This window comes from Erpetoichthys calabaricus, chromosome 1 (genome assembly GCF_900747795.2).
Source record: "Erpetoichthys calabaricus chromosome 1, fErpCal1.3, whole genome shotgun sequence".
In the NCBI taxonomy this organism is placed as follows: domain Eukaryota; kingdom Metazoa; phylum Chordata; class Cladistia; order Polypteriformes; family Polypteridae; genus Erpetoichthys; species Erpetoichthys calabaricus.
In genome coordinates this window covers 24,644,987-24,668,944 of record NC_041394.2, presented here as the reverse complement: position 1 = coordinate 24,668,944, position 23,958 = coordinate 24,644,987, and the positions used below count along the sequence as shown (strand labels likewise).

The 23,958-nt window shown below is 39.8% G+C and overlaps 1 protein-coding gene across 3 annotated transcripts; it reads left to right on the top strand.

The window, feature by feature from the left end:
- Nucleotides 1-456: 456 nt before the first annotated feature.
- sertad3 (SERTA domain containing 3) lies at nucleotides 457-22,827 on the top strand. 3 transcript variants are annotated; one of them, XM_028796403.2, is made up of 2 exons: nucleotides 457-535; nucleotides 19,021-22,827. In XM_028796403.2, exon 2 carries the CDS (start codon nucleotides 19,029-19,031, stop codon nucleotides 19,923-19,925), a length of 897 nt encoding a protein of 298 aa, XP_028652236.1. In that variant the 5' UTR covers nucleotides 457-535; nucleotides 19,021-19,028; the 3' UTR covers nucleotides 19,926-22,827. The 3 variants fall into 3 exon arrangements, with proteins under 3 accessions (XP_028652236.1, XP_028652221.1, XP_028652229.1); XM_028796388.2 differs by lacking the exon at nucleotides 457-535 and adding an exon at nucleotides 1,793-2,000; XM_028796396.2 differs by lacking the exon at nucleotides 457-535 and adding an exon at nucleotides 16,830-17,080.
- Nucleotides 22,828-23,958: the final 1,131 nt, after the last annotated feature.

Sequence of the window (23,958 nt, the reverse complement as noted above, 5' to 3'; positions counted from 1 at the left end):
CATTAGCAGACATTTCCGAAATTGTTGATTTTCTCTTTCTAAGAGCACTGTTATAATGTTTAGTGGACCTGAGCAGATCAACATTCCTGAGACCTTCATCTTTCTTTATTTTCAGATATTGTATGATGGTCACAGTTTGCTGGTCCTGTTTTGGTTCATTTTGTAACTCATTATTGTTTGGCTGCTAATTAAGAAAAAGGAAACAATTAAGGGGTCCGGGTTTTCAAGAGCAAATCAATTACAATTAGTTCAAAAAAATGTAATTAGCAGGAAAAACAGGTCACTCATTAAGAAAAGGGTTAGAATGAAAACCTGCAGGCTGTAGACTGGAGCTGGCGACCACAGTCCTAGAGGAACAGACAGACATCCTGGCCAAGAAAGAGAAAGGTGCCAGACCTGAAAAGATCTTCTCGGGAGGATGGACAGACATCCCTACCAGGAAGAAAAAAATTCTTACCTGGGAGTGATGCCCCAGGCAGATGCATAGGCATATAAACGGACAGATTTCTAGGACCTTCCCTGGCCAGGACAAAAGGTAAGGACAGAGAAGAACTGTCTCTGGGGGGTATTTATTCCACTCAGTTGCTAGATGACAGAGGATCTCAATACCGGCACCTATTCTGGAACCGTCAGGGAATGCTGGGAATTGTTCAGGCGAGACGAAGTTGGGAGGTAGGAAGGAAGAAAGGCAGGCAGGAAATAAGGCAACACTCAACTGGAGGAGAACAGTGTGGTGGAGAGAGCAGAGGCGAATTGAAGGAAAGATAACTGTGTTTTTGTGCTTTATATTGAGGTATTGTATAATAAAACAGGTCTTTTTTTGAACCCTGAAGTGTCTTTGTTTGTTTGTGTTTGGGGCTCACTGGCGTCCCTAGCCTTCACTATCTATCTATCTATCTATCTATCTATCTATCCTCAAAAATGTAGTCAAAGGAAATAATCTGGACCATGAACGCTATATCCCCAACTTTTATTGTTGCAGCTTCGAACGTTTCTCTTTGATCATCTAGGAAACAAATAATCATAGCAAAAGCGCCTTGGGATGTTCTGAAATCACACTGGGATTCAGTTGGGGTTTTTGACAAAAGGGAACAGGCGACTTAGCAGCTTTCGGGGGTGAGAGCTGATGCCACTCGCAAATGGTAACTCGTGCTTCCACCATAGCAAGATCTGTAGCTGTAGGTCGTTCAAATAACCTTGACAGGCGTCATTCTCGTTTTCAGTAATATCCTTTGATGGATTATAAATATAACAGCCTGATTTTGAACCACCACTAGTCTGTTAATATTATTTTATTATATAAGCCAACATCTAAAAAAATAAAAATCTACATAAACCTTTTTTTCAAGTTAAAAAGTTTGACGTTGCAGCTGCCTAGCTTCCTGTCTACATACTTTTTATATACTCCTAATTTTAAAAGCACCCACGCACCGCCGTCACAATAACCCCACCTTCAATGGGCTTTCGACTCTGTTCATGGCCTTGTTTGGACTTCTGGGTGGAGAGAGAAGTGGGCGGTGGATCCTCGTCTATTTAGTGAACATGACCGGCGTTATTTGTTCTCCCTACTGTCATTTGCGTTCCTTGTACTGTATGTGGCTGTCCAATAAGAACGGAAAACCACAGACACCAGCTATGCTATTGGTTGAACTTTCAATGTCATAAAAAATATTCGTCCGTCAGTCGCTACTTGATCGTTAACTGACATCTACTTTGGCCAATAGTAATAGCGAATTGCAAAAACTCGCGATATCGCGACCAATAGAAGTTGACTCTGATGCAACCGCCCCATTTGGAGGCAGGGCGTAGCTTGTTTGCTGAAGTCGCAATCACAAAGCTGAGCTGAATGGCAAACAACACGGGATAGAGTAAGATGTTGAAGGTCCGGAAGATGGACACGAAAGTGGCTTCAAGACTGGCAGTGTTTAAAAACACAGTCTTCGCGCGGTAGCCCTTGAATGCAACTAAAGTGCAGATGTGAAAATTTCCAGACCGTCCAAGTAAGTACGAATAGGTTTCTTTAGAATTTTGCAAATGCTGTACTTTTAACAGTGTTGTTCCCCGCAAGGGAGCTTAGAAGCTATACGATTATGTAATGCACTTTAGCCTCACACTGCGGAGTTTATATTCTGTAACTTAAATAGGAAGACACTGGTGAGTGCAAACTTATAGTGGCTATTGGAAAAAGTCGCGATCCGACCTTCCTTATTATTTGACACGTAGCTGCTAAAAACCTAACAAAATCCCTCCCCCACATCCAGTACAGCAGGTGCTGTTCCACGGGCTCTGAACTGCGCGTCTCGTTTTCAGGGTTTATTAAGACTTCAGCAGTGTGTTATTCTTTTACATTTACACATTAAGGTTGACGATTTTTTTTTTTGACGTTTTCAAAACTCGCTGGTGTAAAGCGGTCATAAACTACTTTAGCGATGTCTGCTGTTTGAAGTGTAACGCAGCATTTGTTGATTTTTATTTTTTAATGTCCGAGGCGTCCGTTTTGAATAATTGCTTGGTTTCGAATCAGATGTATTATTCCAGTTAAAATTCTTCTTTTTGGAATTATCTGTCTGTCCGTTCTTTGCACCTGAAGGTATTTTTCGATTAAAGAAGCGGTATTATTAATGAAACATGTCGACGTTTGTAGTGTTACAACGTTAGTATTGAAAGCTGGCGAAATTGGACATATGAACATACTTCTGAATATCGCATAATCGGCATTGATTGCTTTTTCATGTCTATAATTTTGTTCTGTGGACACGGGGGTAAAACAAAATGCATTCTGGAAATACGTCGGTCCAAAGCGACATACAAATTGCAGGTCAATCTACGTTTCTGCAGTGTGTGTGCTGTCAAGTTTTGTGACTCACGCAGTCACAGTGTGACCCTGTCGACTTGTACTTCACAGTATAACACAGGGGTGACAATTGCAGATATCTTGTAGGCCTGCAGTGACCGCAGGTTTTCTTCCCATCTAATGTCTTAACGAGTAACTTATTGCTCCTGCTAATAGAACTAACTTCTTTTCCCTTAATTGCAATGCTCTTTAAGACCCCAAACCCTTAATATTTAAATATTGCTTTTATAAAAAAAAATGTTTTAAACATTCCTGTTGTGGCAGAATGGATGCTTAAACAAGCACTTGAATTAAGTATTGCATTTCACTGATGGGAAGAAGTGGCATCTAATTGAGAAACTGTAGCGTGAAAATGGAGTGTCTCCACAGTTTCAGGCCTCTTTAGTCAGTTGGTCATCAGGTAGGTGGCCATGCACCGGATTATTGCTTGGCTGCTGTTTAAGATTTGCTTAATTTCCCATTGGGATTAATAAAGTATCTATCTATCTATCTATCTATCTAAGATGAAAAAAGGATTCTGAATCTTAAAAATAAAGGTGTAAATCCTTATTTGACTGACACCTTTATTCAAGGCGCTGTACAACATTTGAGATCCAATTTATTGTCATTTTTTCTTCTTTCTATTGGAGTAAGGCAGGTGAAGTGACTTGCTTGTAGTCACACAGTGTCTGTAGCAAGATTTGATTTGAACCCACAACATCAGGGTTTGAACTCCAAAGCCTTAACTAGTATGTCACCCTGCAAACAAATTGTTTTCCATTAGCAGAGATGGTGCTTGTTTTCTAAACGGACGGACAGCGTGACAAAGGATAACAGAAGTGTTCTGACGAATTCATAACATATTTATTGGGATAAAAAAAAATATTGAAATTTACAGAAATTGGAATATTATAGAATGGGTAGGGGAAAACCTTATTTAACCTTTCTAGTGTTGGGCTCCATGGGCGAGGTTTCACTGCCAGTCGTTTAGTACACAAGTACCACAGAAATAATTGATTATTAAGTATGAAAGTGGCTGGGTGAAAAACGTGTATTTACAGTGGCCCCTCCAGGATATGCATCTAACCCTAACACCTAACTCTTGTCATAATACCAGTGCTGTTAAGCACAGGAAAGTGGTTGGCTTATAGGTGTTTATAGCTACTGGCCGCAGTAAACCGTTCAAATAACCTCATGTATGGTTAAGTGACATACGCTTGGTCTTGCAGTGAATGTGTACTACAGAATAGATTAAATTGATAGCCTGGTATTTGTAATGCATGTGCAGTCAGGAATTTATGTAAACTGTCACCATGGGCAATTCTATGAAGTCTATAAATCCTTATTCCTTTTAAATGATACATTCAGTATTTTTCCAGACACCGTTATTTCAATCATTGTATATGTTAATTTGCCACATGAAACAGTTTTCTAAAGTGAAACATATTTAATAAATTAAAAAAAACAAACAAACTCTAGCCTACTCGTGCATTTTACAATGGAGATAATAGATTCCATGGTTTAAATGTGGGGGAAAAAAAAACATTAAACCTTAAATGTTATTGATGTATATTTTGAGATTGCACACCTATTGCAAAACAGCATATCCATGTTGTTTGGCTTGTTTTTCCCCATTTTAAACATTTTTGTCAGATTTAGCCAAATTAAAAGGAGACTGGCTGCGCGCTTCACTGTGCTGCCTGACTACCTCTGCTGCACACTTTCAGGGCCAGGGGTGGGGATTCACTCTGGAAAGTTGTTGCCAAATGTAATTCTTGATGTTTATTATGAGGGAGAATCTAAAAGTAAATGTGACTTACCCCTTAATACCATTAACTGTGGGCAGATGAATATAACAGTTCTGTCACTTCTCCACATAGTCTCCATTTTACACTTCTTGTATCATTCCACTAACTTTTTTTTTATTCCTTGGGAGAAGAACCTTTTTTGGCAGCTTATGAATTCCCGGTCCGTAACACTTCCATAACCGCATCATCAGACTGCATAGAACCTCTAAGTGGACAAAGATGTCATAGTTGCTTGGTGTTAAATCATTGCTGCAAAGGAGATGTGGAAGACATTCAGACTGTCTGACTGTTGAATCGCCTCCACTGGAGACAAAGTCAGAGAGGCGAGATTGCATTGGTTTGGATATGTGCAGAGGAGAGATGCTGGGTATATTGGGAAAAAGATGTGAAGGATAGAGCTACCAGGCAAGAGAAAAAGAGGAAGGCCTAAAAGAAGGTTTATGGATTTGGTGAGAGAGGACATGCAGGTGATGGGTGCGAAAGATCAAGATGGAGAAGACAAGAAGAGATGGAAAAAGATGATCCGCTGAAGCAACCCCTAACGGGAGCAGCCTAAAGAAGAAGAAGAAGAAGCAGCAGCAGCTGTGGCCACTGCATAGTGATGACATATTTTACTTAGACTTTCAAAAAGCATTTGATACAGTTCCACACCAAAGATTAATTCTGAAACTAGAAGCTGTAGGCATCACAGGTGACCTACAAAACTGGATCTGTAGTTTGTTAACCAGCCGGAAAAAAAAAGGGTACAGATAAGAGAAGAATGCTATACACGGAGCAGGGTGATCAGTGGAGTACCTCAGAGGTCTGTCCTTGGACCATTACATTTTTTGATTTGTATTAATGATGTTGATTCTGGTATAGTGACTAAACTTGTGAAATTCACAGATGGCAGACACTGAGGAGAAGCAAAAAGACTTCAAAAAGACCTGGACAAGCTTCAAAACTGGGCAAACACCTGGAAAAGTGAAGTTTAATATAGAAAAGTGCAATGTGCAACATATGGGCAAAAGGAACAGCAATTATAAATACAAGATGGGAGACACTGAGTTGCAGGACGCAACCTCTGAAAAGAATTTAGGAGAGTATCTTGACACGACATTTTCATCGCCTAAGTAATACACTGAAGCATTTAAAAAGGCAATTAAAATGTTAGTGGCAATCGGAAGATTGCTGGTTCAAATCTCATAAATGCCAGAAGTGATTCCACTCCGTTGGACCCTTGAGCAAGGCCCTTTACCTGCAATTGCTCTGTCCTGGGTATGACGTTATGACTCCATAACTGACGTGAAGAGGACTCTATCCCGAGTCAATCCACGCAAGGCTGCAGGACCTGACAACATACCTGGTCATGTGCTCAAAGAATGTGCCAGTCAACTGGTTGGTGTCCTCACAGACATCTTCAACACATCTCTGAGCCTGTCGTCAGTCCCAACATGCTTCAAGTCGACCACCATCATACCAGTGCCGAAGAAGTCATCAGTGACATGCCTGAATGACTACCGACCAGTTGCACTTACGCCAATCATCATGAAATGCTTTGAAAGGTTAGTCATGTCACACATAAAGACTAATCTCCCTGCCTCCCTTGACCCTCTTCAGTCACTCTTCTGCATACCGCTCAAACAAGTCAACTGAGGATGCCATATGCTCTGCCCTTCACCTCTCCCTGACACATCTGGATAAAAAAGACACATATGTCAGGATGCTATTCATTGACTTTAGCTCTGCCTTCAACACAATCATCCCTCAAAAGCTGGTTGTAAAACTGAGCAGGTTGGGCCTGAACACCACCCTCTGCAATTGGATCCTGGACTTCTTGACAGAGAGGCCCCAGTCAGTTCAGATGGGCTACAACACTTCCAGCAACATCACATTGAGCACTGGAGCGCCACAGGGCTGCGTGCTCAGTCCACTGCTCTTCACCCTGCTGACTCACGACTGCACAGCCACGCACAACACCAACCACATCATCAAGTTTGCGGATGATACGACGGTGCTGGGACTGATAAGCAGGGATGATGAAACAGCATACAGAGATGAGGTGGAACGGCTGTCTGCATGGTGTGAAGACAACAATCTACCTCTCAATGTCGACAAGACAAAAGAGATAATTGTGGACTTCAGAAAATCACATCCTGCCCACATCCCACTCAGCATCAACGGTTTAGATGTGGAGACTGTTAAGAGTACCAAGTTCCTCGGTGTGCATATAACTGAGAAACTTACATGGATGCATAACACCCCATCACTAATCAAGAAAGCCCAGCAGAGACCACACTTCCTGAGGCGGCTGAAGCGAGCAAGTCTTCCCCCTTCCATCTTCACCATGTTCTACAGAGGCACCATTGAGAGTGTTCTGACCGGCTGCATCACTGTCTGGTATGGCAACTGCAACATATCCAACCGCAAGCGCCTGCAAAGGATAGTGAAGACAGCAGAGAATATTATTGGGGTGCCTCTCCCTTCACTACAGGACATATTTTACAAAAGCATTGTCCGCAAGGCCTGCAGCATTGTGCAGGACCCCTTGCACCCCTCACATGGACTTTTCACACTTCTGCCATCCAAGAGAAGATACTGCAGCATCAGAGCCAGATCTGCCAGGCTGCAGGAGAGTTTTTACCCCGAAGCTATTAGACTCCTTAACACCATGCTGCCCCCTGGGATCTTACACACGGTTGCAACCACCACTAAAAACAGAACTTTTATACATGCGAGCCACTGTCCTGCAAAGACGAGTGTGCATGTAGAAAAGAACTGAAAATCTGATACTGACCTTTAAGGCTTTTGACAATCTTGATATCCTTCTGCTGTGAAACATTCTGACCTGTCATTGTTTACACGTCTTAAACAACTATTATCATTCACTGATCATTTCTGTGTTACCTATATCTATTATTTATTTATATTATGTATCTTACAAATCAATATTACTGCTACTTCTTTTGTCTTGTCTTTGTGTTTTAATTTTAAATTTAAATTTTAATTCTATTTTTAATTTATTTATTAAACGTCATGTTGTTACACTGTGGACCCTGAGCTTCGCAATTGCGTCTATCTGTATACTTGTGTATGGCTGAGATGACAATGAAGTTCACTTTGACGTTAACCTGCATCCAGTCCTGCAAGTAGGCCCTCCAACCTGCAGAGAAAACTTGGGGGTTGGTGGCAGGATTGGCACTCTAGCTACCATAAAAAAACTCAGTGTTCCATTCCACCTGAACTAGTGTGGTGCTGAGGTGTCACCTGTCACATGGCTGCACTCGGGTCCTAATCAGGGATCCTGAGGTGGTTTGTCATGTGGTGGGTGCGGCAATGTGCTGTATCAGTGTGTGCTCCTAACCTCTGTATCATAAAAACTGTTGAATTTAAGTCAAGGGATGTTATGCTCAAACTGTGTAGTGAAGCGGAAACCTTGACTACCTTTAAGAAGAATTTGGATGAGATATTGGGACAGCTTAGCTGTTAGAATTGTCATGGAGCAACAAGACTGTTTTTGACAGTATTCTCCAACTTTTGCTGCAAATTTCAGGTTTCAGCCCCTCTGCCCAAAAAAAATCTCACTTTGGCACTGGGGCAGTCGTGCAGTGGAGTGTACATTTTAATTTGACCATGGCTTCAACTAGACTAACAGTAGAGCACAGTGCTGTATGTGTTTGAACCTCCCATAAGCCATCGTGAATGTGTTGTATTGCGTCGGTTCTATCCATTGGCGGTTACCGTGTCATTTTCAGATTGTATGAACTTTTTGTTTTACCCTCAGTACTTGTTGATACCCAGATGTGAATTGCTGTTTCTGTTCCGTAGACAAATAGATGGCAATAACTTAAAAAAAAAAAAAAAAAAAAGTCACACTTAAAATTACTCCTATTCTTTTACGATACAGAAGCTTATTTAGGTTTTACACAGAGAAATTGTCTACTGTTTCTGGTATGGTAATGCATGTGTGTTCCTCTGTGGTTTAGTGAGTGAAAGACGAAGTATGCAATCAAGTGACCAAAATTGAACAGATGTTTTGGGGATACATTTAGTTTTACTTGCAGATGTTTTAGAATAGGCAGAATGGTAGCAACTGTGCCGTCATTCCTGCCCCACAGCGCCAGGGTCTGCATGGAGTTTGCGCTTTCTTCCCATGTGCATTTACAAATTTATTGGTGTCAGTGAGTTTACTCACTCTAAAATGGTGTCCTCAGTTCTTTTTTTTTATTATATCTTCAGTAAGAGCAACTCGGCATGCTCTATAAAATCCATTAATTGGTTTATGGCATTTCACTCTTTTACTGTTATATTGTACATTCTGCCTTGTTTTCATTTTTTACATTTTTTTTATTATGCATGCACACAACACACCATGGAAAGTGCAGGTTGTTTTTGTTTTTTATTATAAATACAGTGCATTTTAATTATTATATAAAGAATCTCTCTTGTACACTCTTCACCGCCACACTGGGACTCGGCGTGAATCTCGCTCCATGGGTTATGTAAAATCACACAGAATGTAATACATGAAAAGTAGGTGCCGTTTTGGAGTAAATAGTCCTACGATTTGAATGTCTATCTGTTAGAAGCTATGGAAGAACATAACCGTTGAATAAACAAAGTTGCAGAAGCAAAAGTAGGATAATCACCTGAATATAGGTGTTTTGATGGAGGGTTGTCCACCCATGACACCCACTCTGATGTATCCTTGAGAAAATTGTTCCAAGAATCTGTGATAAACTGTATTAATTCCAGTTTACTTTTGTTGTCACAAGCATGCCTCAGAAATGTGAAATGGACAGCTTCTTCAATCGAAACCTTTGCTAGTTTAAAGTGTTTGTGTTCAGTTCATTTTTAAGGCTTTTTTTCCACATTGGGACCCTGGTACCCATTAGCTTCATTATAAAACAAAAGAACAGGCTAGTTACTACAGGGGGATAAAATTAATGAGCCACAGCATGGAGTTATGGGAAAGAGTAGTGAAAGCTAGGTTAAGAAGTGAGGTGATGGTTAGTGAGCAGCACTATGGTTTCAGGCCAAGAAAGAGCACCACAGATGCGATGTTGATGGAGAAGTTTAGAGAAGGCCAGAAGGAGTTGCATTGCGTCTTTGTGGACCTGGAGAAAGCATATGACGGTGCCTTGAGAGGAGCTGTGGTATTGTATGAGGAAGTCAGGAGTGGCAGAGAAGTACGTAAGAGCTGTACAGGATATGTACGAGGGAAGTGTGACTGTGGTGAGGTCTGCGGTAGGAGTAACGGATGTATTCAAGTTGGAGGTGGGATTACATTAGGGATTGGCTCTGAGCCCTTTCTTATTTGGAATGGTGATGGACAGATGAGACTAGACAAGAGTTCTCGTGGACTATGATGTTTCCTGATGACATTGTGATCTGTAGCGAGGGTAGGGAGCAGGTTGAGGAGACCCTGGAGAGGCGGAGATATGCTCTAGAGAGAGGAGGAATGAAGGTCAGTAGGAACAAGACAGAATACAAGTGTGTAAATGAGAGGGAGGTAAGTGGAATGATGAGGATGCAAGGAGTAGAGTTGGTGAAGGTGGATGAGTTTAAATACTTGGGATCAGCAGTACAGAATAATGGGGATTGTGGAAGACAGGTGAAAAAGAGAGTGCAGGCAGGGTGGAATGGGTGGAGAAGAGTGTCCGGTTGGATATCAGCAAGAGTGAAAGGGAAGGTCTACAGGACGGCAGTGAGACCAGCTATGTTTTATGGGTTGGAGACGATGGCATTGACCAGAAAGCAGGAGACAGAGCTGGAGGTGGCAGAGTTAAAGATGCTAAGATTTGCATTGGGTGTGACGAGGATGGACAGGATTAGGAATGAGGACATTAGAGGGTCAGCTCAAGTTGGACGGTTGGGAGACAAAGTCAGAGAGGCGAGATTGCGTTGGTTTGGACATGTGCAGAGGAGAGATGCTGAGTATATTGGGAGAAGGATGCTAAGGATAGAGCTGCCAGGAAAGAGGAAAAGAGGAAGGCCTAAGCGAAGGTTTATGGATGTGGTGAAAGAGGACGGGAGCAGCCGAAAGAAGAAGAAGGCTAGTTATTTATTTAATTATTGTATTTTATAAACTATGCTTCACTCAATTTCATGTGGCAATTAACACTGTATATAACATTACTGAGAAAAAATAACTTGACTTAAAGTACAGAACATATTCCTTTTAATTATTGTCCACTCAAAATATACAGTACCATCAGGCTCAGGCACTGCCAGATTTTTATTTTAATGCATAGGCAATAAGGAGTTTTTATAGTGCCTTTCAAGAAATACTAAGCTAATAGTAAGCTATAAAACTTTACTATAGTGGGAAGAAAACAACAGGTCACAAATTAAGAAAAGGGTTGGAATGAAAACCTGCAGCAATGCGGCCCTCCAGGACCAGAGTTTGAGACCACTGGTTTACAAGTATCGTCATGGCAGCCAGGTGAAGCAAGTCCGAGGCAGAATGTTGGAGCTTTTTTAAGAGAGGGGCTAGTGCTGGTGTTGGAGGTGAGGATTTGTATGGTGAGATGTAGAATGTTGAGATGGTATGAGCAGAGATTGAATGGATGAAGGAGTGGGAGGATGGTATGATGGCAAGGCTCAGAGAGGAGGACTTGAGCTGAATGGATGCTGAAATGCCTCAGATAGTTAAGAGTATCCAAGACCTTATTAAAGATGCTGGCCAACTTGGCTAAACCGTAAAAATGGGCATTAAATGATCTTCTGTTGCTGTTAATAACTTGCAGTACGATATTTTAGATGAGGGGAAACATACTTGTATTTTTGTGCAATATTGCACTTCATCCCAAATCAGTCTACGGGTCACAACAGGTTTCTTGTTTATTTACAAAAAAGTGACAGAGCAGGTTCAACTGCTTACTTGGGGTGGGCCAGTTGTAGTGCTGGATTTGAGAACTGGACCTGCCATGTCAATGGGCTGTAAGTCCAGGCCAAGGTCTTTATTGTCATCTCAACTGTATGATACATAGTTTCCTACAATGAAAGAAAATTTCATTCCTCTTTGGTCATAGTGCAATATAAAAATATTAAAATCTAAAATGTACAGTATCTAAAATGTACAAGTAAAAGATCAAACAATCAAATTAATAAGATGTAGAATTCAAAGACGTACGACAAATACTGTTAAAAACACCCAGTTAACCGAAAACAGTGTACAACTGAACGTTGTTAAATAGCAGATGGAGAAACACAAACCAATTTAATCATTAAGTACTACATATTTAATATAATCTTATATATAAACGTCTACTGGTGGAAGTGTGTGTGTCTGTCCAGCCCAGAAGTGAGAGGTGGAGTTGGGGTAAGGACTCCACCTCCGAGGCCAACACATCAGCAAAGCGAAACCTCTGAAGAATGCGTCACTCGCTTAGCGGCTAATACAGAAGCGTGGCAAGCACATCGGCAAAACGGTATCCCTTTTACTTTTTCTCCCGCCGCTAATACACAAGCGAGGCGAACATGCCGGCAAAAGGAAACCTCCGAAGAAAGACAGTTGCTTAGCTGCTAATACACAAGCTATGCATATTTCGTCAGCAAAACGAAACGTCCACAGAAAGACAGTCGCTTAGCCGCTAATACACAAGCGAGGTGAGCACATCGGCAACACGAAACCTCCGAGGAGAGAGACGCCCAGAGTAGTTCCTTTCAATTATCTGACATCTCTACATTTCAGTTTTTTTTTTTTTTCCTGACGATTTCAATAAGTTTCTAGGACCCCGGGCCGTATACAGCACGGGCTTACACAGCTAGTGTATTATGAATTCAATCCAGAGAAAGAGGCATCAGTCTGTTGAACAGACCCAGCCTTAAACTGAGAGAAGCCAAGGAGTACAGCAAGTTGGACAGCCTGGAGAAAAAGGCACCTTACACACCATGTGGTATTTCTGGAACCAATTATTATTTACCATGTTATAGTAAATGGGATTTATTTTTGACGTTTTAAAGTCATATTATGATTGCACTATACCACATTTCATAAGGCACACCATCAATATCTGTACAGAGAACAATAATTGAAATCAGACAGTAAGAAGGTGCAATGCAAGATACTTTATGTACCTGGTAAAGTATGTCGGAGGACGTGAAAAAAACTTACAAATGTTTTTTTTAAAAAAAAAAAAAGGAAAATTAAACTTTTTGAGGACATGTAGCTTAAGAACGTTTTATTAAATTATTTCACAGCTCTAGTTGCTGATCTGCTGTTTCATTCCTTTCTTTAGCACCTCAGTATTTAGTGTGAACTCCACAACACTTTTTTTTTTTTTAACTGAAATGTGAAAAGTCTTCTTTGACGGTGGTTTCTCAGGATTGTCATGGTTTATTTTATACAGCTGATTAACAGTATATGAGGCTTCTTTTATTCTTTAAAATGTGTTTGGATAAAAGAAGTTGAAGTTTGTTTTTTAAATTGCATCACATGTAGAATGTGGCTGAATGGATTTATTAAAGGGAATTGCCATATATTGCATCAGCATTGTCATCATTGGCGACCCTTTACAGGCAAAGCGGGATTGCTTTCCGTGTAGCCTGTTGGCAATCTAAAGATGGCTATTAATCCACATCACTGAAGATCTGTGGATATTGTAGATCTCAAATAAGCAGTGCATGCAAGATGGCCCAAAAATCTTAGAGAATTAGAAGCCTTTTACAAGGACAAATGGGTCGAAATACATTTAATGTGTTCTATGTGGTGATCTATTGCTGTTTACCGCTGCTGGTCAGGAGGAAGCCTTAGAAAAAAAAGACTTTTAAAATGTATCGTGTCATTACGATCGGGAATATGTGACGCTTGAATATAAAAGCACCACAAATGCATTTGTATGTCAGCATTTTGCTTCACCACATCGAACCATTCATCAAACATTGAAGCACGCACATTGATCCCGTAGGATCCGCATAGAGGCTTTCTGACACATGTAGGTAGTAAATAGACTCTGATGTCACATTCCAACTTTTAGCACACTGCGCCCCCCGACTTTTTGCTGGTACTGCAACTCGTGCACGCGTTGCGTTAATTTCTGAGGACCTGCTCAGAGGACGCATCAAATGAACGCTGGAAATGCGTGGCAGCCATGATGCATGCGCATTCTGAGCGTGAAATATAAACGAGCCCTTATCATCGTTGTCGTCGTCCCCCCGGAGTAGTGGCTGTTGGCTCCTTTTATAAGGCACCCGGAAGTGCTCCAAGTGCTTGATTACTCATTTCCTGCAGCACTTCCAGGTGTGGTGGAAGGACTGCCCATAAGGGCTCAGCAGCTCCTGCTTCAGCACCCCCTGGTGGCACCTGCGGATCCCAACAGGGCTGCACCAAACTCCAACTCCCATGAAGCCCTACAGGAGTCTGAGGCACCACTGCAACCCAGGGGGGTTGCCATCTAGTGTCCCGGAGGAGGTAACATTCTGTCCACACTTGCTCCCCCAGTCCTCCCAGTGCGGCGCATGCTACACAGGACACAAGGCATCATTAAATATTTAATATATTGAGCATTACTGTATACAGCAATTGATTCCTTATGTAAAGCTCTTCACTGAATACTGCTTCAGAGCCCTTGCACAAGTTTGCAGCCGTAAACTAATTACAAAAATAATTTAACCATATGTCATTTACATACTTGGTCACACAGTAAAACATGGCAAATTCAACATACACCTTAAGAAAAACAGAAGCTAATCTCTTTCCCTGGGCAAAGCAAATGACACTGCCTGCAAATTTGAACTACAACAGGTACCACCCACTCGCATGCACAGATGACCAAATGCATAATGCATTACAGTAGCTGTAGTTCTTCAAGCCATTACTACAAACAAAGGTCTTGGCAGAAGCAAGCTGTACATAAAACAGCATTAGAGAGAGCTTTTGTTTCTTTCATATGAAATTATAATAAATACTCCCCATGAAACGTATCTCCTCTCTCATAGCCAGTGAAACAGTCTGACTGAGATGACTGACAAGCAAAGATACAGACTTGGAAAGCATAAAAGGTTGGGCAAACTTGTGGCAGATGACTAAGTAAGTAAACAAAGTATTATATGTAGGAGGTAAAAATGTTAGGTTAGAATACACAATAGGAGGTCTGAAAATTGAAAGTACACCACTTGAGAAGGATTTAGGAGTCCTAGTGGGCTCGACACTTACCAGCTTCCAGAGAGTGTTCAGAAGCCATTAAGAAGGCTAGCAGAATGTTATGTTATATAGCGCCTTGATGTGTGGAGTACAAGTCACAGGAGGCTCTGCTCAAGCTTTATAACACACTGGTGAGGCCTCATCTAGAGTCCTGGGTGCAGTTCTGGTCTCCAGGCTACAAAAAGGACATAACAGCACTAGAAAAGTTCCAGAGAAGAGCGACTAGGCTGATTCAGGGCTACAGGGGATGAGTTATGAGGAAAAATTAAAAGAGCTGAGCGTTTACAGCAAAAGAGGAGACATGATTGAAGTGTTTAAAATTTATGAAGCGAATAAGTCCAGTGGATCGAGGATCTTATTTTAAAATAAGTTCATCAAGATAATGGTAGCACAGCTGAAAATTTAAGGGTAAACTTCGCACAAACATTAGGAAGTTTTTCTTTACATAGAGAACAATAGACCCGCAATAGTAGTGTGGTAGACAGTAGGACTTTAGGGAGTTTCAAAACTCAATTTGATGTTTTTTTTGGTAGAGTTAAGTGGACAGGACTGGTGTGTCTTGTTTGACTGAATGACTTGTTCTCGTCTTGATTGTTCTAATAAAACGCATGTATTAAAAAGGGTGGGTGGGCAGATGACGCACGCGAGCTTGTGTGGTGAGTTAACCTCGGCACTGAAATGAAAATGCGGCACAAGAATGTGATGATTTTCAGGGTGTTATGAAGAGTGATTGAATAGGGTGGGCATGTATATAGTGCAGTGACAGTGGAGTATATTAAAATTAAAAGCAGTTTTCGTGGTTGGTGTGGACAACTGGTTGGTCCATATTTGGCACAGTTTGAATCTGTAACAGAGGTGCAAAGAAGTTAATTGCATCAAGTTTAATGTGCTTTGGGGAGGAAGAATTCCTTCTCCTAACACTATTTTAAAATGGGTCAATAAACTTTAAATCTACTTTGTAATGTGAAGGACATGTTTGGACCATTGAGAACTGTAAGAATATACAATTTCAAAAGATAGTGACCAGCTATAGCTTCAGCACAATGCCAGTTGGTAGCATTAAACATTTAAAGACTGGACTGTTTGCCTAATTGTTCAACTAAAAATGTATCCTCTCACCCATAAATTAATAGTGTGTGAATTTTTTTATGAATAATTTATGCACTTTTTTCTCCATTTATTAAACTGTTAAATGAAAACTAGGATTATGTTGAAGGATTTGCAAACTCGTTTATAAAATTATATTGTGTTAAGGATGGAACTCATTTCTGGAATGTTCTTTTCTGAAATCATCATATCGTTGTGTTGCAGCCAAAGAATATATTTCTTTCAGTTTTACTAAAGCTTGCTCAAAAGTATTTACATTAGCAGTGATGTACCTCAGGGATCTACTTCCAGTTTTGAATGATAATTATTGTTTTATTAACAGCATGGGAAAGGCATTATTTAAATGTGTTATTAACAATACATTTGCTTTACACTGACTTTATTCATGTAAGGTAAATGCTTGAAATGAAACAAAAGCATGCATGGTTTTATATTATAAGGTCATTGTTATTTGTCTGTTTATAGCTGCACTATCATTATTACCCATTAATTGGGTCCCAGTATGGTACAAATTTTCTTTTCTGAGTCCTCCGATTAAAAAGTTTTAGAACCTTGTATAGTAATATATACAAGTACGTGTTCTGTGCACTCTATGAAGACAAAATCTTTCCATCCCTGTATTGCAAGGCTAACACTTTCACTGTGTCACTTCCTATGAGCAGGAGTAGCAGCTTTGTAGTATAGTACAGTCTCCATGTGCCAATGCTGAATATTAAGAAGAGAATCAGAAACAGAGGTCAGTCAGTCAGTAAACATTCATAATGCATATCTTGAATATTTGTGTTCACATGATTAACAAACAGATGCAGTAGCACGTATAAAAATTTTCTTATATTAAAATAAGAATTAGTTATGTTTACGCCGAATATTGTTTTAAGTACAGCTTGCTTCTGCTAATACCTTTATTTTTAGTAATGGCTTGAAGAACTACAGTTACCGTAATGCATTGCGCGTTTGGCCATCTGCGCATGCGAGTGGGTGGTACCTATTGTAGCTCAAATTTGCAGGCGGGAAAGAGGCGGCGTCATTTGCTTTGCCCAGGGAAAGGGATTAACTTCAATTTTGCTTAACGCGTATGTTAAATGTTATTTATTTCAATGACGGAAACACGAAGGTGGTTATTATTTTCTTATTGCGCGGTTTAATAGTATTTAACTAAAGTTTTGCACTCGCTTTGGAACTCTTACATTACTGGATGAGCGAACGGTAAGGCGATTTATTATTTTTTTTATGTACTTTTGCTCAGTTCGTCTAGTTACGTTTTAACTTGATTTATCTGCCACGACTAGATGTGGTTGTGCGTGTTAAATTGAAACGGTGATACTGTAGTAGATCTGTCCTTAAAGTATACTTAGTTTCTACATCAAACTGATTACTTTTCAATTAAAACCTGCGTATTGAGGCACCAACAACTTACCATTTAATATTAAGGTTACGATCTGAAGTAAACAATAGTTTAAATCCATGTTTTATAAGTTGTGGATGTGGCATTTGATCTTCGCTAGCCTCCCGGGTTTCTGTCTCCGTGTTCTTTTCACTTTTCAGCGGGGGGGAGGAATTGTTATTTGGGCCCTACGTCCTTATACTTATCGGGTGCATTTTTTTTGTCGGAAATTATTTCGGCTCATCTGTGATTCCGTGGAGTGGCGACGGCTCGTTTAAAAAAAAAAATAAATAAATAAAGTTTGCTTCGATCGGCTGGAGAGTGATTTAGGTGCAAGATTTTTTTTCTTCCCTAATGCTTTCCTGTTTGGGGGAGGGGAGTGTCTAGCGGTGTATCGAAATTACGCGATGCAAAGAGTTTTCTTCCGGTGTCGTTTGAATCACTCTGGACGATTCTCATTTCAGCGGCTTGTAACACTTATTTTGCTAATACTGCCAGTGGTCTACGGGAGTGGGCGTTGAAATGCACGTAGGCGCAGCGTATACTTTTAAACTCCACTTGCCTGTATTTTACAAACGAAAACTTCGTTTGTAACTTTGGCTGCATTACACTTGTATATGTTCGTGGTCCATGCATTTTGGTTGCATTGTCGAGATATTAATAAACTAATGGCTTCGTGATCGCGATATTTTCTAAGCCGGTGCCGGTCAGTGAAGGACTTGGCTACCACGGCGTAAAGACTGCAGTCAATGTGAGTAAAGCGGTTTAAAAGCGGAAAATACTTAGTTTTTCCGCTTCTAGGACCAGGAAACTGTACATTGCTCTAACAGAAATGTACAGAATATAAATCACAACGTATTTCAAATTCTTTTTAGGTGTGCAGAGGAAACTGAGAGATGGCCCCTAGCTTTAGCTTAAAGAGTAAACTTGTCCTGAAATTCTACAAGATAAGTGCCATGTACACACTTTTCTGTTTATAAATATAAATGTGTAAAGAAAACCATGCATGTTCATTGATTTACATATAACCGCTTTTTTTTTTTTTTTTACAAAAACTTAGTTTGGTAACCCTGATTTTCTACAATAATTCTGGTATGTTCCTATGAATCGTCTAGCAATAGTCCCTCATCATACTGACTTCCCAACATCCCTGGTAATGTAATTCAAAAAAAGATGTCTTGGGAAAGGATGTTTTTGCTAATAATATTTTCAGCTAATGGACGGATATCGGCTGAATATAAAATGCACTTGTACTCCGTATCTTTGAAATATGACCTAAAAGTGTATGGCACACATGGTTTTTCTCTACCCAGACTGAGTTATGGGTCTACTTGTGAGAGATGTTGGCAGGCACTTGCTTTCTTTTTTCACGTTTTAAGTACTGTTTCCTGCTTAAACCTGACTAGGTATTGAGGAATAGGCAAATAATTTATTCCAGTGGTACATTACTTCTTAATAGCTGTCTATTGTAGTGGCTACTGTGCTTAACATCAGAAACATTAAACCTGGCTGGCATTTTTTGAATGTTGTTCTTAATTAAGGGGGCATGCTGAACTGCTGCTAACAATTTAAACAATACAATTTTCTCAGAGCGAGTATAAAGATAAAATATAGATAGAGCCTTATTGATCTGTAATCTATGTACTGTTATGAAAACTTGATTACAGAAAAGTTGGATTGAATATTTTGCATTTTTAGACGTTGTGTTTAACCTTGTTTATGTTTTCAATTCATTTAAGTGATTATTTATTTATTTTTTTAGGATAAAGAATGATTGGTAAAGGATTAAAGCGGAAGCTCTCGGATGATGACTTACTTGAGACAGCTGTAATGCAGAAAGGTACAGGCTTGTATTTGGACCAAAGGCAGTCTGTACTGAATATTTCTCTAGACAAGTTTCACCGTGGTCAAATGATGGCAGAGCCCAGCTTAAGGAGGAGTGTACTAATTGCCAATACCTTGCGCCAAATCCAAGATGAAATAAGACAAGAAAACTCTGTTGGTGTGCTAGCGGAAAACTGTTCTAATTCCACTACAGGTTCTAGTACAATTAATGGTGCCCATTCTGTGCCACCTGTAGTAGAACCCAGTAACAATCGAGAAGTGCCTCCTCAGCGCTTGTCCTTGGAGAACCACCCTTTAAGTTCTAGTGAGGGGGATGATTGGATGATGCTTTCTTCTGAGGAAGACTTTTCGTTATCCTCTGCCATCTCGTCCATTTTAAAGGAGTTGGATGTGGTCCTTGATGGAAGTTCAAGTCCTGTTCCACCTAGGATACCTCTTAGCTCAATTGAAAATGTGACAACTGAAACCAAAGGCAACCCTGCTGTGAAGCTAGACACTTTAGTCTTCAAATCAGACAGATCTGGTAATTATGCTGATGGGTATAAACTCTGCGACTCTGTGTTTGGCAACTTTGAGGTCCTGAGCTCTAGTTACCTGAATGATGTTCCTCTGGATGATCTTTTCCTAGATATAGATACCTCAGTGTATGAAAGAGAATCTGGATCTCTTGGATCTGTTCTCAGTGGTCGGACCTTTTCCACTACAGCTGGTGAGGAGCTCTTGAAGTATTTACCCTCCTGCAGTCCATCCTTCACAACAAACTCTAGTTGTAGAGACTTGAATGAGCTTGAACACATCATGGAAATTTTAGTGGGTTCATAGATATAGTATTCCAATATATTTTGATAGATGTCTCCACTTTGACTACAGACTGTTATAAATTTATGAAATTAATTTTGTGTTACAACTTGAACCCTGAGCAGAAAACTGTAATCCCATTTTCAGAATAAGGACTTGAATTTTTCAGGATGGCAGTAAGTTTGATCCTGCAGCTTCACTGTAACGCAGATTGTGGCCTTAGACTAAGTCTAACCGTGAATTTTGGAACAAAATTTTAGAACAAATATGTTTTAGAAGGGTTCTTTACACATTGTCTTCTGTGAAGACCATTTTATTGTAACTGTTGGCAAGTAATGAAATTGTACTATAAACTTTAGCACCACAGTGTTTTGTAAATATTGGGCTAATATGAAATCCATTATCCATCACCACCCACTATTCACTGTTTAGGTTGTGTGGGGGAGCCAAAGCCTATCCTGACAGCTCAAAGTTCTGCTTTGTGCATCCAATGGAAATATCAGTGTTGATCTTGATAAAATAATTTCATAAAGTCCAATGAACTCTTGTGTAAGAGCAGAGGTTATTTTGCCAACCGTGATTTGATCTATAGGAGGAAGATCTCCAAGATGTTTGCTTCAGTCATGTTTAAAGAGAAAGCCATCATAGTTAACTGCTTAAAGTACTCTGATTTTAGATTATGGTCCACCTTGTGTCTTGTTCAAGACCATTTTTGTAAGACTATAATGTTTGCCTTTTTAGAAAGCATTGCAGCACTGAAAGTGGACCTTCTAAACATCACAGACCTCAGATTACCACTGCCATTTTGCTTTTGTGCAAACAAACCAGTGGAGCAATATTTTTAAACATCAGTGTATTTTGATTCCTGAATTCATCTTGCAAAATTTTTAAATTGTACTTACATTGCAGCTGCCTCCTCGTGTGGCATTGAGCCTACCTTTAATTTTATTAAGAGCACCCTTCTTCACAAGATTTGCGGTATGCTTTGAGGAAACCACAAATGACAACAGATTAATTGGCATCTGTCACTTTTTCCCATGCATTTTCATACTTCAGGTTCTGGTAGTTTAGACCTACAACATACGCTAATAATGTGCATGCTACCTCATAGTTAATACGTCTCTTTTTAACATATATAATGGAAAGAGTAGTCCATTTTTTTTTCAGCTGATAAAATATTCTGATCCAAAGAATCCACTAAGCTGCAATGTTTTTAATAGTTATGTATGTGGAAGGTAAGCATCTACACAAAAATGTAGCATAGGGCTCAGCCCACTAAAAGTTTCTGTTTCTGCATTTAACTTTCTAAAGTCTTTTAGCCTGTATTTTTTATATTAAAAAATAGTACATATTGTATGTAAAAAGATAAGGGGTGTAGAATCCCAGAGATTTTAATATTTATATAGAAGTTCCTAATAGATTATTATAACAATATTTATTAAGTAATTCTTAGAATTATAGAAGGTTTCAGAATTAAAATGGCAGTTCAGTAAGAGGTAATGGTGTGGCATGAGGGTCCAGCATTCTTATGCCGCTTTGGTCTGGTTACATTAATGATCACAACTGTTTGAAAGACAATGGTTTTTAAACATCAATGCTTCTGCCTGTATTCTTTCCTATTATGTCTGTCTTCTTACTCTTGCTCCTTTGGCTGGTAAAAGAATGTCCATAGTACTAAAGGCACAGTTCTGATGTAAAAGGGCAGTGTCCAGGTCAAATGCCTATGCATTTTTGTAGTAGAGAGTGTAATTTTTACTGTAAGATCCACTGAAGTGTTTTCTTTTGAAAATAAACTGCAACCTGACATTTGAGCTCCCATTGCTGCTACACTTTTTAATACAAATGGACTAGAGTAAGGATGCTACACTTTACCATGTTCATGTAAATTTAACCCTGTACATCAAAATGCCAATGCTACGCAGTAACTGTTTAAAGGCCACTGGGTGTGGCACACTTTCAGGTAACTAGTATCCCAATGTTGACATCTAATAGTTTTCTTTCTTTTACATTATTTGAGATCTTCTCATGGATGAATTTAAAGCTCAGTTCTATCTGCATTTCAGATATCTTAGAATTTTCTCAAATTAATTGTATAAATTATTTTTTGTTTGTTTTTGGCTTTTTTCCCATTATTGTGGAAAGTCTCATGTGGACAGCTGCCTTAAGTTTGCTTTGCCTAATACTACAACTCTGTTTTTAATTTATCCAATACCACGATGTGGCTAATGTTGCGCACGGTTATACAGTAGGAGCTAGAAAGCTGTGATCTCTGAGATACCTGTTCTAGAAAAAAATGTCCTGTGGATTTGATGTGCTAAAGCCTTGCTGCCTATGTAGTTTCCAATGGAAGAAATCCCATGAAAATAAAATGCAGAATTAATTTTGGCTTGCACCTTAAAGTTGTTGATCAGTATTTTAGACGCTTTGGTAAAAAGTGCTGCAGGCAAAGTGGCAACCTGTTTAGTTTACGGTTAGCCATGTTGTACATACAGGACATCCTGTCCAGCTAACAGAAGGAGGGGGGATTGGGGGTGGGATTGGGATCTGGTTGTCCTAATCAATGTATCTGGAGAAGGGCTTCGACTTTTGGCAGAAAACTGTTGGCTTTTACATTTTTATATTTAAATAGTGTAATTTAAGGGAAGTATTTCAGATTTATTTTTACTTTTCAAATAGTTATATTTAATGTTTATTTATAATACATGCAAAGAGGAACAATGGCTTCACATGTTTCTAACAATAGACTGATATGCAAATAATGCCTGGATACATTTTACTGGCGTAAGCCAGGGAACAAAATGTTACAGCTTTTAAATAAGGACAATTCGAGCACTACTGGTGGAAGTGCCCAAACTATGCAAATAATGTAAAATGGATTTGATGCCATGTATTTTCTCTTCTGCAAATAAATTGTCAAATTACTGATTTGGGATGTTGGTTTATTTTTGTTGCCCCTTAAGGAAAAAAAGCATAAGGATGGGATGGTATGTAATGGTTTACAGTACACCCTTGAAATTCGCGAGGGTGAAGTTCCTAGAGCACCGACGAATTGTGAAAAACCGCAAATTATGGATGTGGTTAAAAATACCTATTTTTATAGTTTCAACCCTAAGGCTGGATTTATACTTCACGCGACGCATGCTGCAGCGGATGCTCCTGCTACGCAATCGTTGTAGTGTTTATACTTGCGTGCATACTTTGCATAAATCTGGAGGAATCCACCAGGTGGCAGTGCGAGATATTATCACGGTGAGAACAGGTTCGGCTTCACTGTGTTGTGAATTGCCTGGAATACCCATTAAATTCCGATGACACCTTACCGCAATATCTCTGAAAAGGATGTTTAATGATTAAATCCATCAATTTGTCCATTTCAGCTAGCATTGGGCACGAGGCAGAAACAATCCCTGGACAAGGCATCAGCTCATCGCAAGGTGAATACAAGCACTCGCATACACTGGCGTCATTTTAGTCTAACCAAATCTGCATATCTTTGGGAGGAAACCCAGCAGGAAAACATGTAAACTCCAGGCAGGGAATATCAGCAACGTGACAACCCTGCAAGACAGCAGCGCTAACGCTCCGCCACTGTGTAACCCCCATGTGTGTAATCATAAGCAGTATTCATTATTTAAACAAAATTACCGATTTATCTGTAACAGACATACTTTAATGCATTTCATCATGAATGTGATATCATGTATAAATCTAAGGATTCTATATGTGCAGAGAGTTAGAATATCATACATTTAATGTGCTTGATGTGGCGATCTATAGCTGGCGATCTGCTGCTGTCAGGACCGGATGGAAGCCCTAGAAAAAAAGACGGCACAGAAGACGGTATGTGAGACTTTTAAAACGTATCGTGTCATTATGATCAGGAATATGCGACGCTTGAATATAAAAGCACCACGAATGCATCTGTATGTCGGCATTTTGCTTCACCACATTGAACCATTCATCAAACATCGAAGCGCGACACTGATCTCGTAGGATCCGCAAAGTTTTCTGTCCCATGTAGATAGTAAACAGACTCGGACATCACATTCCAACTTTT